Source organism: Pistacia vera, unplaced genomic scaffold, assembly GCF_008641045.1.
Source record: "Pistacia vera cultivar Batoury unplaced genomic scaffold, PisVer_v2 Contig146, whole genome shotgun sequence".
NCBI classification, from domain to species: domain Eukaryota; kingdom Viridiplantae; phylum Streptophyta; class Magnoliopsida; order Sapindales; family Anacardiaceae; genus Pistacia; species Pistacia vera.
Window position 1 is genome coordinate 322,396 of NW_022195532.1, and position 15,768 is coordinate 338,163.

General features: G+C 31.6%; 1 protein-coding gene across 1 annotated transcript; it reads right to left on the reverse strand.

Annotated features, from left to right (window-relative positions):
* Positions 1 to 5,108: 5,108 nt before the first annotated feature.
* LOC116123872 (protein ACCELERATED CELL DEATH 6-like) lies at positions 5,109 to 8,011 on the reverse strand. Its single transcript, XM_031409615.1, has 4 exons — positions 7,903 to 8,011; positions 7,710 to 7,786; positions 5,465 to 6,010; positions 5,109 to 5,318 (listed from the first exon to the last, which is right to left on the reverse strand). The coding sequence occupies exons 1-4, from the start codon at positions 8,009 to 8,011 to the stop codon at positions 5,109 to 5,111; spliced, it is 942 nt and encodes a 313-aa protein (XP_031265475.1).
* Positions 8,012 to 15,768: the final 7,757 nt, after the last annotated feature.

A 15,768-nucleotide genomic window follows, 5' to 3' on the forward strand; every position in this document is an offset into this window, starting at 1 on the left:
ACAAGATTCATGTTGGACAGATAAGATTATTACAGAGTTGATTAATTGTGAACTATCATATTAAAGTGTGAGAGAAAGTTTGTAAGATTCACACGTTCTCTGTAAGATCTAATGGATTGATATTTGAGCTGGTCTTCTCTATATTTAATTTTTATCAACATCTATTCCTAAAAAGTTATAAGGATGCATACAGAGAAAATTCAACTTTATTTTATGATTAACAAATTAAATAAATAAAAAAATTACATAATAGCAATCCGTTATAATTAAATATTATTTACCAATATATAACAATTATGAAAACAAGGTCTAAAAGAACTTTTAGAGAAGGGTATTAGGATTACATATACACATGATATTAAAAGAAGAAAACAGAATGGTCTTCAAATAGATTAATTAGTACCAGCGAGGTGACTGGCTTGACTGTATCCATAACTAATATTAAGATTAGAACGCCTTCTCCAGGGCTGTAGGAGATCACGGGTTTCTTCATTGTTCCCTTGAGATATTTTATAACAAGAGGGGATGAAGTGGAAGACTTGCGGCGCAAAAATTTGATGAGAAATGGAACACTGGAGCCCATGATAATGACATGATGGCTAAACATCTATCTGAGGTGAATTACAGTGTACAATCCAGTTATAAAGGCGACCAACGTTCCCAAAGGGCGATATTCAGCAAGTTCCTGCTGTATATAATTGCTGACCGCAAAAAGGGAGTGTCACCAACATTGCTAGAATTAGGAGAAACACCACTGTCATGGAGCAGCACATTGCAACGAATCAGCCAACACAAATACTTAAGTGATAGTTTCTTTATGAGGATTGAAGAACTACTAGGGTTTTTTTTTTATCATGTTGAATATTTCTGTATTTCTTTATCATCAGCATGGTAGCCCCCTGGTAAGTAAAAGCAGCAGCGAAAGTTAACGTAGCAAGAAGTGCAGCAACCACTGACATTGTGTTCGCTAAATTTTTAAGTCTGCGTTAGGGTGGTTTAATGCGTTCTTTGATTTTTGATTGATCTTCCAATAATTATAGGCTGTCTAACCTCGGGGTGCATTTTGCCCTCTCAGGAATGTATGGAGAATTCTGCAAAATATCAAGAAGGGAAAAATTTCAGCCATCGCCATCTGAAGGTGGAAATAGAAAATTGAACTCTATCAAACGTGGTACATTGAAAGAATGACAATATCAGGTTGCTCCCAAATAGTTTTATAAGAAATAAAGCAATAAAGAAGTGAGAGACAATAAAAGTCAAATTCAAATTAACATGAAACCTGTCTATAAGAAAGATTCAGTCGGCCTCGCAGATGTCTAGAGCTGTGGGCCTCTATTGTTCTTGGTTCTCAGTCGCCACACTAGTTTCCATCAGTTTTCTCACCAACTTGTAGTTCGTTCTTGAAAGCTAAATGCAAGGGTGTGTTGCCTTCCTCGTCAGGTTCATTCACAAGCCCTTAATCTCTAGCAAATGCAAGAATTCCCTAACATTTTGCATCGTGTTGTTGAGCACAGCAAGAGAAGGGCGTTCTGGCCAGTCGGGTCAAGAGCTCGATAGTGTCTGGACAGTGTTGGAGTATCTCCTGAAAGACATCAAAGTTTCCTGACTGGCAGCTTCCAGTAATGGCGTCGGCCATTTCTGTCTCGCAGATATGCAGATGAGGTACTTCTCTTAAGCAACTCACGTGTAATATTATCTCTCTGGCTTCTGTTGCAAAGTGAAGGGCAGTCTTTCCACTAACGTCAGGTTGATTAATGAGTTTCAAAAATCTTATCTTCTAGTAGATAACCAATGATTCTATTGCAAGACATAAAGAGAGAACATATATAATATCAATGCAAATTTCCTGATAGTTTAAAAGGCTTCTAAGATGCTCAAACTATCGTATATAAGTCAGATCTCCTTCCCTTAATCAATCAACCTGTCCCCATATTTAAGTCGTTTGGATTATCCAGTTCAAAACTGATCTTATCTTCAGGGTTTTTTAAGCGTATATATATATCCTTCCACACACACAAATTGGAATAACTCATTTGTTTGACCAAATAGTTATTTTAGATGATGGAATACATACAATTCTTTTATTTTTGTCTTTTCACCTATTTTTACTGTATGGGTTCATTTAACTTGGATTTTTATTATATCTATTGATAGAAGATGTTGTGACTTGTCATACATTTCAACTAATAACTTTAGATTATAAAGTGACAGATATTTTAAAGAAAAAGAGTATGATATTCATACCAGTGCTTCTGCAAGGAGGACTGGCATGCAGAGGATCTTGCCCATCTGGGCCTCTACAGCATCACGCAAGAGATCGACTCTCTCTGAATTTAGTTTTAAGAACATTAAAATCCTCGGCACTACTGCTTCACACCTTGATTCAGAAGCTAAATATGAGGGCTCTCACCTAAACAAGTTACAACTCCAGCTCTCCGTCTAGACCCACAAACAAGTGCAACGTCCTCGTGTCACCTTCCAAAGCTCATGCAAAGCCAAGCTTTGAACCTTATTTTTCATCCTCCACAGCTTTGGAACGCCACTCTGCCCCTCTTCCATTCTCTCAAAACAGTTGTACCCGGAGTTTCAATTGAGTAACTCTTCTATTTTGTCATTGAGGAGAAGTTTTACCACAGCAATATGGCCAGCTCTCGCCGCGACATGTAAGGGAGTGTCACCCTTTGAGTTTATATGAGTTGCAAGGAAGGGAGATGTTCGGAGAGCCTCATGAATAAATGGTTCATGACCCAATTTTGCAGCTATGTGAAGAATATGTTCTCCTGATTTGTATGCAGAGAAGAGGTTGTGATTATCACTTTGGATAAACTGTTCAAGAACTCCACGTCTCTCTCTTGAGCCTGTACAGCATGCAATCCATAGCTTTTCAAAACTAAGCTCTTTTTCTTTCTGAGAGAAACAAATTAAGGTTGAAATTTAGTAGTATTACTCTCTGCTTTTAACTGAAAATGGGAACAAAAAGTTGAAGTAGAAGGAAGGACTCTCGTGAATAGTGCGTTGATTTTGCAAGTAGAACAAGCCCTTGGCAGTTGGCAGTTGCAATTTGTGTTTTTTTCACAGATTAACCAAATGCTTTCATTGGTTCGATGCATAGTGAGATTGACAGGAGAGGACTCTTAAAGTTTAATAAATAATTAAAAGAATCCAACTCTGGTTGTAAATGGTTGTAAACATCATTTTCATCAAGTTTCCTCTAGTGAAAGGGTGCTATAATACATCAAGTTTATCGAGTCTCAAACCGATAGAAATCTGTTACATATATAATTTGTAAAATAACAAAATTTCCATAATGGTTCAACAGAATAAAATTTAATTAACTTGGATAGAGGAAAACTTTCTTCTGGCACCCTTTTAGTAGGGCCTTGACTTGTACCAAAATCTACATTTATGAAAAAAAAATCAAATGATTCTACGGATATTATTTTCTCCATTCTATGCACACATCTATTTGGATAGGAAAAGTCTTGATGTTAATTAATCCAGTTACATCACGGACAAACGTATTATATCATTTATATTATATATTATTTACTTGTCATGAAAGAAGTATTATCTTATACCTTCAATGAAGCTGGCACAGCATACATTCATTTTCAAAACCAAACGTTGAAGTCATATTGAGGGGTTGAGTTTGCAAATAGATATTCAGCTAACTATAAGCTGGAATGTGAATTAAATTAGAGGAATTATATTAGGATTTGAAATATGAATCATAGTAGAAAAAAATGTCGTATTCTACCTATAAATAGAGAGGTTAGAACCAATTCAGAATTATGAGAGAGTGAATAAGAGAAAAAAAGAGCATAAGGATACAAGGGTTTGATTGTAAAGGTTCATGGGTATCGTGTTTTTAAATTATAATAGATTCTTTTATTCATGGATGTTGACTAGTTATGCCGAATACGTAAAATATTGTGTTTCTGTGTGATTGATATTTTTCAAATATGTATTTTCTTTATTTACTTTTTACTCCAATTTTAATAGTATGAAAACATATTCTGATTTTAACAATATATATATATAATATATATATATATATATATATATTATATATATAAATGCAGAACATAAGTGATCGTGAAAAGAATAAGGGGCAAATTTTATAGTAAAAACATTTATTTCCCATTGTGGCTCAAACCTTTAAATATCAGTGAGTGAAATAATAATCAGAGTTAAATGTTTCATCTTAATTTCGTTAAATTTTTGTGTTAGGGTGTATGAAGAAGCTACCAGCTTTCACAAACATTTTGCGAGCAGCATAACTACTTATTTACCCTGCCCATTCTTAGAATACTGAAATGCCAAGAAGGCTCTAATCAACAATGAAACGAGATTCTACAAGGATCCCAATTAGGCCACATAACAAATTGTTTAAATGATTACAATGAAAGCAAGACGCTAACACACTGAATGATATATATAAAAAAAATAAAGAAATACATATTAGCAATCATGTTACAGTCTAAATTATATTTTACAATATATAAACTAATAAAACTTATTGAAACAAGATCCTAAAAGAAAGATTAGAGAAGGGTGCATGACATTAAAACAAGACAGAATGGTCTGAGTTATTATATCAAATAGATTGGTACCAGTGAGGTGATTTGGCTTTACTGTATCCATAACTAACATTTGAACGCCTTCTTCCAGGGCTGTAGGTGATTACGGGTTTCTTCATTGTTCCCTTGAGATATTTTATAACAAGAGAGTTTGAAGTGGAAGACTTCCGGTGCAAAAATTTGATGAGAAATGGAACACTGGAGCATATGACGACGACAATGATGGCTAACCATTCACTCTTTGGTGATATTACAGTGTACAATCCAGTTACAAAGGCGACCAACGTTCCGAAAAGGGCGATATTCAGCAAGTTCTTGCTATAAAAAATTGCTGAGCGCAAGAAGGCAGGATCACCAACCATTGCTAGAATTAAGAGAAACACCACTGTCATGGAAGAACACATTGCAAGTGAATCAGCCAACACAAATACCTAAAGTGATAATTTCTCTATGAGGATTGCGGTACCTAGTTCGGGTTTATTTTTATCATCAGTTGGATGCTTTATTTCAGGAGGTTTGTCATTATCATCAGTATGGTAGCCACGGTAATGTAAAAGCCGCAGCGAAAGTTAAAGTTGCCAGAAGGGCAGCAACCACTGACATTGTGCTGGCTAATTGTTTTAAGTCTGCGTTAGGGTGGTTTAATGCGTTCTTTGATTTTTGATCACGCTTCCAATAATTATAGGGATGTCTACCTCGCGGCGCATTTTGCCCTCTCAGGTATGTATGGAGAGAATTCTGCAATAATATCAACAATAAAAGAGAAATAATTTCAACCATCCATGAAGGTGAAATGGAAAATTGGACTCTATCAAATTGTGAATCATTGAATAGATTTAATATGAAACATGTTGCTACAAATAAGTGGTATCTAATAAGATTACCTGTCTGTAAGAAAGATTCCAATCAGACTCGCAGATGTCTAGAGCTGTGAGGCCTTTGTTGTTCTTGGTTCTCAAGTCTACACATTCAGTTGCCATCAATTTTTTCACCATCTTGTAGTTCTCGTTCTTGATAGCTAAATGCAACGGTGTGTCGCCTTCCACGTCAGGTTCATTCACAAGCTCCTTCATCTCTTGCAAGTGCAAGAATTCCCTGACATTGTGCGTAGTGTTGTTTAACACAGCAAGATGAAGCGCGTTCTGGCCAGTGGGGTCACAGAGTTCCATTGTGTCTGGACAGTATAGGAGTATCTCTTGAAGGACATCAAAGTTTCCAGAGCTGGCAGCTTCCAGTAATGGCGTCCTTCCATTGTTGTCTCGCAGATATGCAGATGAGGTACTTTCTTTAAGCAACTCACGTATAATATTTGTCTGTCTGGCTGCTGTTGCAAAGTGAAGGGCTGTCTTTCCACTAATCTCTGGTTGATTAATGAGTTTCAAGATATCTTCTTCTTCTAGCAGATAACCAATGCAATCTATGGCAAGGCACTAAAGAGATACATTATGTAAGTCAGATGTCAATTTCCTGATAAAAGAGGCTTCTATGAAAGCTCAGATTAACTATCATATTGGAGATTGGGTGCAGGGATCTTTAAGATCTCCCTTTCCTTAATCAATCAACCTGTCCCCATATAAGATTATAAGTCGTTTGGATTATCCGGTTCCAAATGATTTGTTCATTTGGGCAAGTTAATTGTCTTTATGATTTTTCAGTGCCATATTATATCCTTCAGACTGGACACTTCCCAAATTGGAATTACTCATTTGTTGACCTATTGTTTATCTTAGATGAATGGAAAACATTCTGTTATACCTAAAAAATCAAGGCTGACGCAAGCTTACGTCAGTAAGGATCAATTAGAGTTCAGAAAGACATTGTGCCGTTCAGACGCTACCACGTCATCCAAGGATAGAAGGAGTAAGGCTGTCATCAACTTGGCAAGTAATGGTCTGGCGAGTGAGTGGCTAGGAGTCACCCTCTTGCCCAAACCTTGTGCGATTTAAGAATATCTTCTATGCAATCGACCAATGGGAAGCAGGGTAGAAACTATACGGAACTTGTCCGTTGGCAGACCCATAATCATTACTTAGAAACATCTTACTGTAAATAGAGAGCTATTTAATAATCTGTCCACAACATACATTCATTTTCAAAATTAAACGTGGAAACTATTCTTGAGGGGTTGAGTTTGAAAACTAGATACCCACCTAACTATTTTTGTGAAATGGCAGAATGTCACTATCGAAAAAATAATGAGGGCAAACATTGTAAAATCATTTGTCCTTCCATTTTAGCTCAAATCTTTCAATCAGTAGAGTAAAATAATTATCAGAGGATGAGTTAAATGTTTCATTTTAGTTTTTACAAATTTTTGTTACGGGTATGTCAAGAATCTGGGCAACAAGCTTTCATTGATGAGTTTACCTAAGGAAATAAAGTTTCTCTGTTGACGCATCAACTATGTAGTCCCTTAATTCATGAACATTCCAGCAGCAGACCATTTGGGTTGCTGAGAACGAAAGTCAACATTCATTGCTTCCTTTTTTTGGTGAAAAAAAACTGTATAATTAGTTTCACCTCAAAAAGTACTGACATGAATGACAGCCTTCTGGAGGTCTAAAGTGAATTAATTGGTGAACTGACATGCAGAAAACAGGATTTTCATGCGCGCTGGACATAAAAAATTAGATGACTGTAAATATTTTACCCAAATCTATTTTTGCTTTCTAAAAAAGCGATGACATAATATGTGCGTTTTCTCTAGTCAAAAGGGCAAGCATATTAAACACTGTTATCAGACAAACCAACAATTTTTGCTGCAGTGGTAGTTGATGATGACATGCCAAGAACAGGATAAACATGATAATAATGAAAACAAGATTCTAAAAATACGAAAGAAAGGCTAACATATAATAAATTGTAAAAATTATTACAATGAAGACAAGATGCTACAAGATTAAGTGGATTCAACGTTATTTTTAATTTTCACTCTCTATTTTATCTTGGAAAATATGTATCAAAAGACCGTAATAACGAACACATTTTCATTTTCAGATGCCATTTTCAGATTTTCAGAACACGAAATCACCAAAACTTGATGCGATCACAAAAAACATTAGACAGACACTAATACAGAATGGCCTTAAATATCATAGAGCCAGGTGACTGTAGGGTGAACCAGCATACAGAGAACACTTCTAGGAGTAGAGTATTCAGATCTTTCTCCGGTGTTGTAGCATATAACAGGGTTATTCGTTGTTCCCCTGAGAAATTATATAACAAAAAGAGTACATATGGAAGACTTTCTTCGCAAATATTTGATGAGAAATGGAACATTAGGCCTATAATGATAATAATGATGGCTCTTTGGTGATATAACTGTGTCCAATCCAGTGATGAAGGCAACCAACGTTCCGCCAAGGGCGATATTTCAACAGGTTCTTGCTGTAGGTGATTGCTTTGTGCAAGAAGGCAGGGTCACCGGCCATTGCCAGAATCAAGAGAAACACCACTGTCAGCGAGCAGCACACAGAAAGTGAATCTGCCAACAGAAATACCTTGAGTGATACCTTTCCTATGAGGATTGAGTGATACCTTGATGTTCATCTTTATTATGTTTTTCATGAATTTCACCATCAGCGTGGTATCCACCTGGTAATGTGAATGCTGCAGCAAAAGTTAAAGTGGCTAGAAGTACAGCAACCACTGACAAGGTGTCGGCCATTTGTTTTAAGTCTAAGTCAGGGTGCTCGAATCCACTCTTTGTTTTCGGAAAAAACTTCGAGCTATAGGGATGTCTACTCGGGGGTGCATCACTGAGGGGAATTTTCTGCAATCATTTCAAGAGCAAAGGGAAAAAAATGTTAGCCATTTGTGAAAATAAAATCTTTTGGCTCGTTGCTCAATAAAAACAAAAAACTAATCAGTATTAGCAGTTAGGATTAATTTTGTAAGCTCTCAAGTTGCCCTTACAAACCATTTGTACATTTCTCTTGCTGCATGACTTGTGTTGCATTGAATTTGAGATTTGGGATTTGAATGCCAAAAGAAACAAAATGGGACTATAGTGATTAAGCAGAATCAGAAGCATACAGAGAAAAACAATCAATGGGAAATTATATCGTCATGAAGAAGATCTTAAACCAAGTTATACCAAAGCACAAAGCTTGATCCTGACACAACAAGATAGACTCTCTTTAGAAGATGTTGTCTCCTACTTGAATCCCCAAAAGATATATGTGAATGCAAAGGAATACAGATTGGAAATTAAAATTTCAGGTGAAACATATTACCACTTGTTAGAACTTTTTAACACCACTCTTACTCAACTGCTAATTATATTGCCTCTTCATGAGAAACTTTCCACTCAGACTCACAGATGCCTAGAGCAGTTTTTTCATTCTGGTTCTTGGCCCTTAAGTCCACACCTTTAGTTGGTATTAGCTTTTTCACCAACTTGTACTTGTGATTCATGGTTGCTAGATGCAACGGTGCGTTTCCTTCATTGTCAGGTTCATTCACGAGCTCCATTATCTGAGGCAAGCTCAAGAATGCCTTGACATTGAGCTCGGTGTTGTTTAACATAGCAAGATGAAGTGCATTCTTGCCTGCCAGATCACATAGCTCAATTGTGTTCGACATTGTCGAAATATTTCTGTAAGGACGGAAACATCTCCAGAACTGGCATCTGTTGAGTTAAATTTAGAGTACACAACTCTAAACTTACTAATGTTAGGACTCAAACAAGGAAACAAATTACTTGTATTATACCCACAATAAAAAATACTACAGCACTTTTCAAAAACCACTCACAATTTGAAGAGAAATACAAACACTAAAAAGAAAGCTCACAACTCACACTCAAACTAAGAATACAAAGACTTAATTTTTGGAGGATACCTAACCCAAATGTAAGGGAGGGTATTTATAGCCCTCACCATGCAATCTACACCACATAAATATAAAATTAAGAAATAATTATAACCACACATTATTACCAATTTAGGGGTGAGCGGTTCTGGGTACCCTGTACTTTTCCGGGGAACCGGAACCGGAACCGCACAGTACAGGTTCTTCAATTCAAGGAACCGGAACCTAAAATGCAGGTTCCGGTTCCTTTCCAGGGTACCCTATAAAAAATCAATTACCCCCCTATTAGTTTAAAAAATAACAAAAACACCTTATAAGTTTACAAATACACCCCTAACAAATTTTCGTTATTCATTCATTTGTGTTCAATGTAACTCATAACCGTAATCTCTAGACCGTGGAGGCTTATTTGAAGTTGACTCTGAAGCAACAGTTTGTGGTGCTTCTAAACCTCAGTATCTTCTCTAGTCGGCGTAGTCGCTGACATTGTTTTCTGCAAAGATTACATAAATAAATAATTATTTAACCTATAAGAATTATTTATCAACAATAGAGAATCTGGCACCGGTTCACTCCTTCTGCTCCATTATGAGAGTGAAGATTAAGATCTTGTTTTATGAAATAATGCAGCTGGAGTTTTACTTAATAATAATAATAATAGCAGCTGGATTTTACTAATAATAATAATAATAATGCAGCTGGAGTTCCTTTATTATCTATTATGCAATGACCAAATAAGAAGATTAGAAATTTAGTAATCTTTATCTGAGAAATAATCTTCCCAATAATATAGCAAACATAAAGCTCAAAATTGGGAAAAAAAAACACTTTCATAACCAAAAATTAATGAACTTACAGATAAGTTGTATCAACTGAAATACACAGGAAATCCAGAAAAGAACAAAACTATTTGATTGCAGTTGCACCCCGAGTAAAAAACTCTTTAAGTCTTAATCAAAAACAAATCTAGATCTAAAGGCCAACCACTTATTTATATAAGGAATAAAATTCTAATAGATAAACCTAATCAAACTACAACAAAAATCCTAAAGAAATGATCAATCCTAAATCGTATTAACACTCAAATAACCAAAAATATTTCTAAAGTCTTCCTCTTGATACTGTGTATATGTTCTGACGGCAACTTCAAGCTTTGAATGACTTATCAGTTCGACCCCTAGAGATCTAAGTAATGAATAAAAATCTCCAGCATAAATTTTTAGACTTCTTTTTATGGGACATAAATTTGCAACTGCTGCTCTATTGCAGTTTGCCGTAGCTTGCAACTACCGTAAATTGCAGCAGACATGCACCTTCAATCTAAGTAATAAATTCAATCATACATAGCAATCAATCATAATTCATACAAGAGAAGAGACGGCAGAGAGAATGGAGAAGATCTTACATTTGTTAAGAGAACAGAACTAACTCTACTTCTTTTTTTTTTTTTTTTTCTCCTCTGCTATCTCCTCAACAGGTCATCAATATCAGTGGGAGGATGAGTTTTTTTCTGGTTCACAAAAATGTGATCTTTGCAGTAATCAAAAAAAGACCTGGTTGAACGAACTGGGAACGACATAGATCAAATGTAGTGAACGAGCAAAGAAAGTCAAGGATAGGCGAAAGAAGTGAAACAGAGAAGAAGACGGCAGAGTCTAGAGGCCAGAGAGTGGAGAAGAGGAGAATTTCTGAATTTGTCAATTTGAGATACCCTAATCGATTAGGCATTTTGCTTTGTTTGTATTGTAAATATAAAATTACAAAGGTACCCTATTCTTTATACTAATTACTAACATTACCATTTGCCAGGAGTCTATTTGTAAGTTAATAAATTATTAATGTTTATAAATTTATTAATTAATGTTATAATTGGTTAATTGGGTATTTATAATATACCAAATATAATTTAGTAATTTAATATTAAAAACAAGTAATGTTATAATTAAATAAGTGATCATACTCACATGTATTGTAATGTTATAATTATAAGTGATCATACTACAATGTAATTATAATGTTATAATTAATTAGTAATACTATTTAATTTATAAATATATTATATTAATTAAATTGTTATCATTTAATTAAGTATTATAATATTGTTTATAATAGAATGTATAATTAATTAAATAATCATACCTAAAATTTATAATATAATGTTATATTAATAAAATTATAATAATTCGATTAAAATTGTGTAAATTAGTAAATTACTAATGTTTATAAATAATGTCTAATCAATTAAGTGATCATTTAATTATGTAATGTTATATTATTATATGATCACACTTATTATAATGTAATGTTATAATGAATTAGTAATCATACTACAAATCTATAATTTAATATTATAATTAATTAAATTTCAAATCATTTAATTAATATACTAATGTTTATAATGAATGTTATAATTGATCAAGTATCATATTACAAATATATAAAGTAATGTTATAATTAATTAAATTTTTAATCGTTTAATTAAGTAATGTATAATATAGTAAATTACTAATGTTATAATGTAATGTTATAAATTCATAACTAATTAAGTAATTATGTAATCATTTAACTATATAAGCTATAATTAAGTAAGTGTCATAATATAATGTATATATAATATTATAATTTAATTGAGTAATTATTTAACTATAACGTAATGTTTAATTAATGTTTATAAGGTAATGTTATAATTAATTAAATTTCTTATCATTAATTAAGTATTGTGCATGTTTATGTAGTAAATTAGTAATTACTAATGTTTAAAATATAATATCATAACTCATAATCAATTAAGTAATTTTTATTTGTAATGTTATATTAATTATATGATCATACTATAATATATAATGTAATGTTATAATGAATTAAGTAATCATACTACAAATCTATAATTTAATATTATAATTAATTAAATTTCAAATCATTAATTAATATACTAATGTTTATAATGGAATGTTATAATTGATTAAGTAATCATATTACAAATATATAAGTAATGTTATAATTATTAACTTTTTAATCGTTTAATTAAGTAATGTATAGTATAGTAAATTACTAATGTTTATAATGTATGTATAAATTCATAACTAATTAAGTAATTATGTATCATTTAACTATATAATGCTATATAAGTAAGTGATCATAATCTAATGTAATAATAAATTATATTTAATTGAGTAATTATTTAACTATAATGTAATGCTTAATTCATGTTTATAAGGTAATGTTATAATTAATTAAATTTCTTATCATTTAATTAAGTATTGTGCTAATGTTTATGTAGTAAATTAGATATCTAATGTTTAAAATATAATATTATAACTCATAATCAATTAAGTATTATTTAATTATGTAATGTTATTTTAATTTATGATCTACTATAATAGTATAATGTAATGTTATAATGAATTAAGTAATCATACTACAAATCTATAATTTATATTATAATTAATTAAATTTCAAATCATTTAATTAATGTACTAATGTTTATAATGGAATGTTATAATTGATTAAGTAATCATATACAAATATATAAAATAATGTTATAATTATTAATTTTAATCGCTTATTAAATAATGTAATGTATAGTAATTACTGATGTTTATAATGTAATGTTATAAATTCATAACTAATTAAGTAATTATGTAATCATTTAACTATATATGCTATAATTAAGTAAGTGATCATAATATAATGTAATATAATAATATTATAATTTAATTGAGTAATTATTTAACTATAATGTAATGCTTAATTAATGTTTATAATGAATGTTTTATAAGATAATGTTATAATTAATTATTTCTTATCATTCAATTAAGTATTGTGCTAATGTTTTATAGTAAATTATAATTACTAATGTTTAAAATAAATATCTAACTCATAATCATTAAGTAATTATTTATTATGTAATGTTATTAATTATATGATCATACTATAATAGTATAATGTAATGTTATAATGAATTAAATAATCATACTTAAATCTATAATTAATATTATAATTAATTAAATTTCAAATCATTTGATTAATATACTAATGTTTATAATAGAATGTCATAATTGATTAAGTAATTATATATAAATATATAAGATAATGTATAATTAATTAATTTTTAATCGTTTAATTAAGTAATGTAAAATATAGTAAATTAGTAAATTACTAATGTTTGAATGTAATTTATAAATTCATAACTAATTATGTTTATGTATCATTAACTATGTAATGTTATATTAAGTAAGTGATCATAATATATAATGTAATATAATAATATTATAATTAATTGAGTAATTATTTAACTATAATGTAATGTTTAATTAATGTTTATAGGTATGTTATAATTAATAAATTTCTTACATTTAATTAAGTATTGTCTAATGTTTATGTAGCAAATTAGTAATTACTAATGTTTAAAACATAATATCATAACCATAATCAATTAAGTATTATTTAATTATGTAATGTTATAATTAATTTATAACATACTATAATGTAATGTTATAGTGAATTAACTATTAATAATCAATATAAATTTTATGTAATATTATAATTAATTAAATTTTTAATCATTTAATTAAGTTTGTACTAATGTTTATAATAAGTCAATTAATTAAGTAGTAATCATTAATGTAATGCTATATTAATTATACTATAAATCAATTAAGTATGTTATAAATTATATTAATTAAGTAATCATTTAACTATAATGTAAGGTTATAATGATTAATTATGATATTTAACTAGTTAATTAATTTATTAATGTTTATCAATTTATCATATATAATAATTAATTACTAATTTTTATAGATATACTAGAACTTGATAATTGAAGTAAATAACTAAATATTTATTACTCAATCAAATATACTATTTTATTCAAAATAATTCTTTTAATAACATTAAAAAGTAAAACACTTTTAATGGATCATAATTCCAATTATTCAAATTGATCAAAATTTTAATATTATGTATTTAATATATTAAAGCTTTTAATATGGTGTAATTTATATGTAATAAGTATATTAATCGTTATTTTTTAATTAGGTTATTCTAAAAATTTAACTTTTTCTATTTTAAATTTTTTTATATGTAAAATAATAGAAACTCCCCCATTATTTACATTTCACAAATATTTCATTATAGTCCAGGTTCCAAAATAGGTTCTAAACATGTTCCAAAAACAGGTTCCAATATAGGTTCCAAAACAGGTTCCAAACAGGTTCCAAAACAGGTTCCAAACAGGTTCCAAAACAGGTTCCAAACAGGTTCCAAACAGGTTCCAAAACAGGTTCCAAACAGGTTCCAAAACAGGTTCCAAACAGGTTCCAAACAGGGTACCCCCAACAGGTTCCAAACAGGGTACCCTTTTTACAGGTTCTGGTTCCGGTTCCTCTGGGGGTAAGAACCGGAATCGGAACCGCACAGTAGCGGTTCCAAAAAATTGGAACCGGAACCTACCCGCACAGTGCAGGTTCTGGGTAGGTTCCGGTTCCGGTTCCGGTTTCGGTTCTTACCCCCGGTTCTGGTTCTACCCGCTACCCGTGCTCACCCCTAAATTTACCATATTCTACACACTTCTCCTAAAAAATCTCTTTTCTATATCCTTTTATAGTTTTCTAAAAAATATCTTTCTTCCACATTTGTTGAGAAGCTTCTATTGTTTTGGACTAAGATAAAATGGTTTGGGCTTTTATTTTCCTTAGGCTGAAATCAAAATATTGGTTGGGTTCTGTAATGGGCTGGGGTTGATCTTCAACACTCCCCCTCAACACTAGCTCTCTCTATTTTCATTGTGCTGAGTTGACAACGAAACATTTCGAAATTGCCAATGCTCAAGCCTTTTGTGAACAAGTCCGTAACTTGATCATCTGTCTTGATTTGCCTCATCTCAATTTTTTTCTTGCAGAACCTTTTCTCTAATAAAATGATAGTGCACTTCAACATGCTTAGTTCTTGCATGAAAGACTGGATTCTCTGCTAAACGAATTGCTGACTGATTGTCACAGTATAACAGAAATGCATAATCTACTTGTTGATGTAGATTATTCATTAGCTGTATCAACCATGTACTCTCTTGAGCTGCCATTGCCGCTGCTCGATACTCAGCTTCAATAGTTGATAATGATATCGTCGGCTGTCTCTTGCTACACAAAGAAATTGTTCCAGAACTAAGCTTAAACACATACTCAGTTGTTGATCTCCTAGTGTCATGATCTCCTGCATAGTCAGAATCGCAGTAACCAACTAACTTGCAATCTTCACCTTTCTTGTACAAAAGACCATAGTCAATTGTACTTTTCACATATCTCAGTATTCGTCAAACTGCTTCCAGATGAGGCTTCTTTGGATTTTGCATGTACCGGCTCATCACATTAATTGC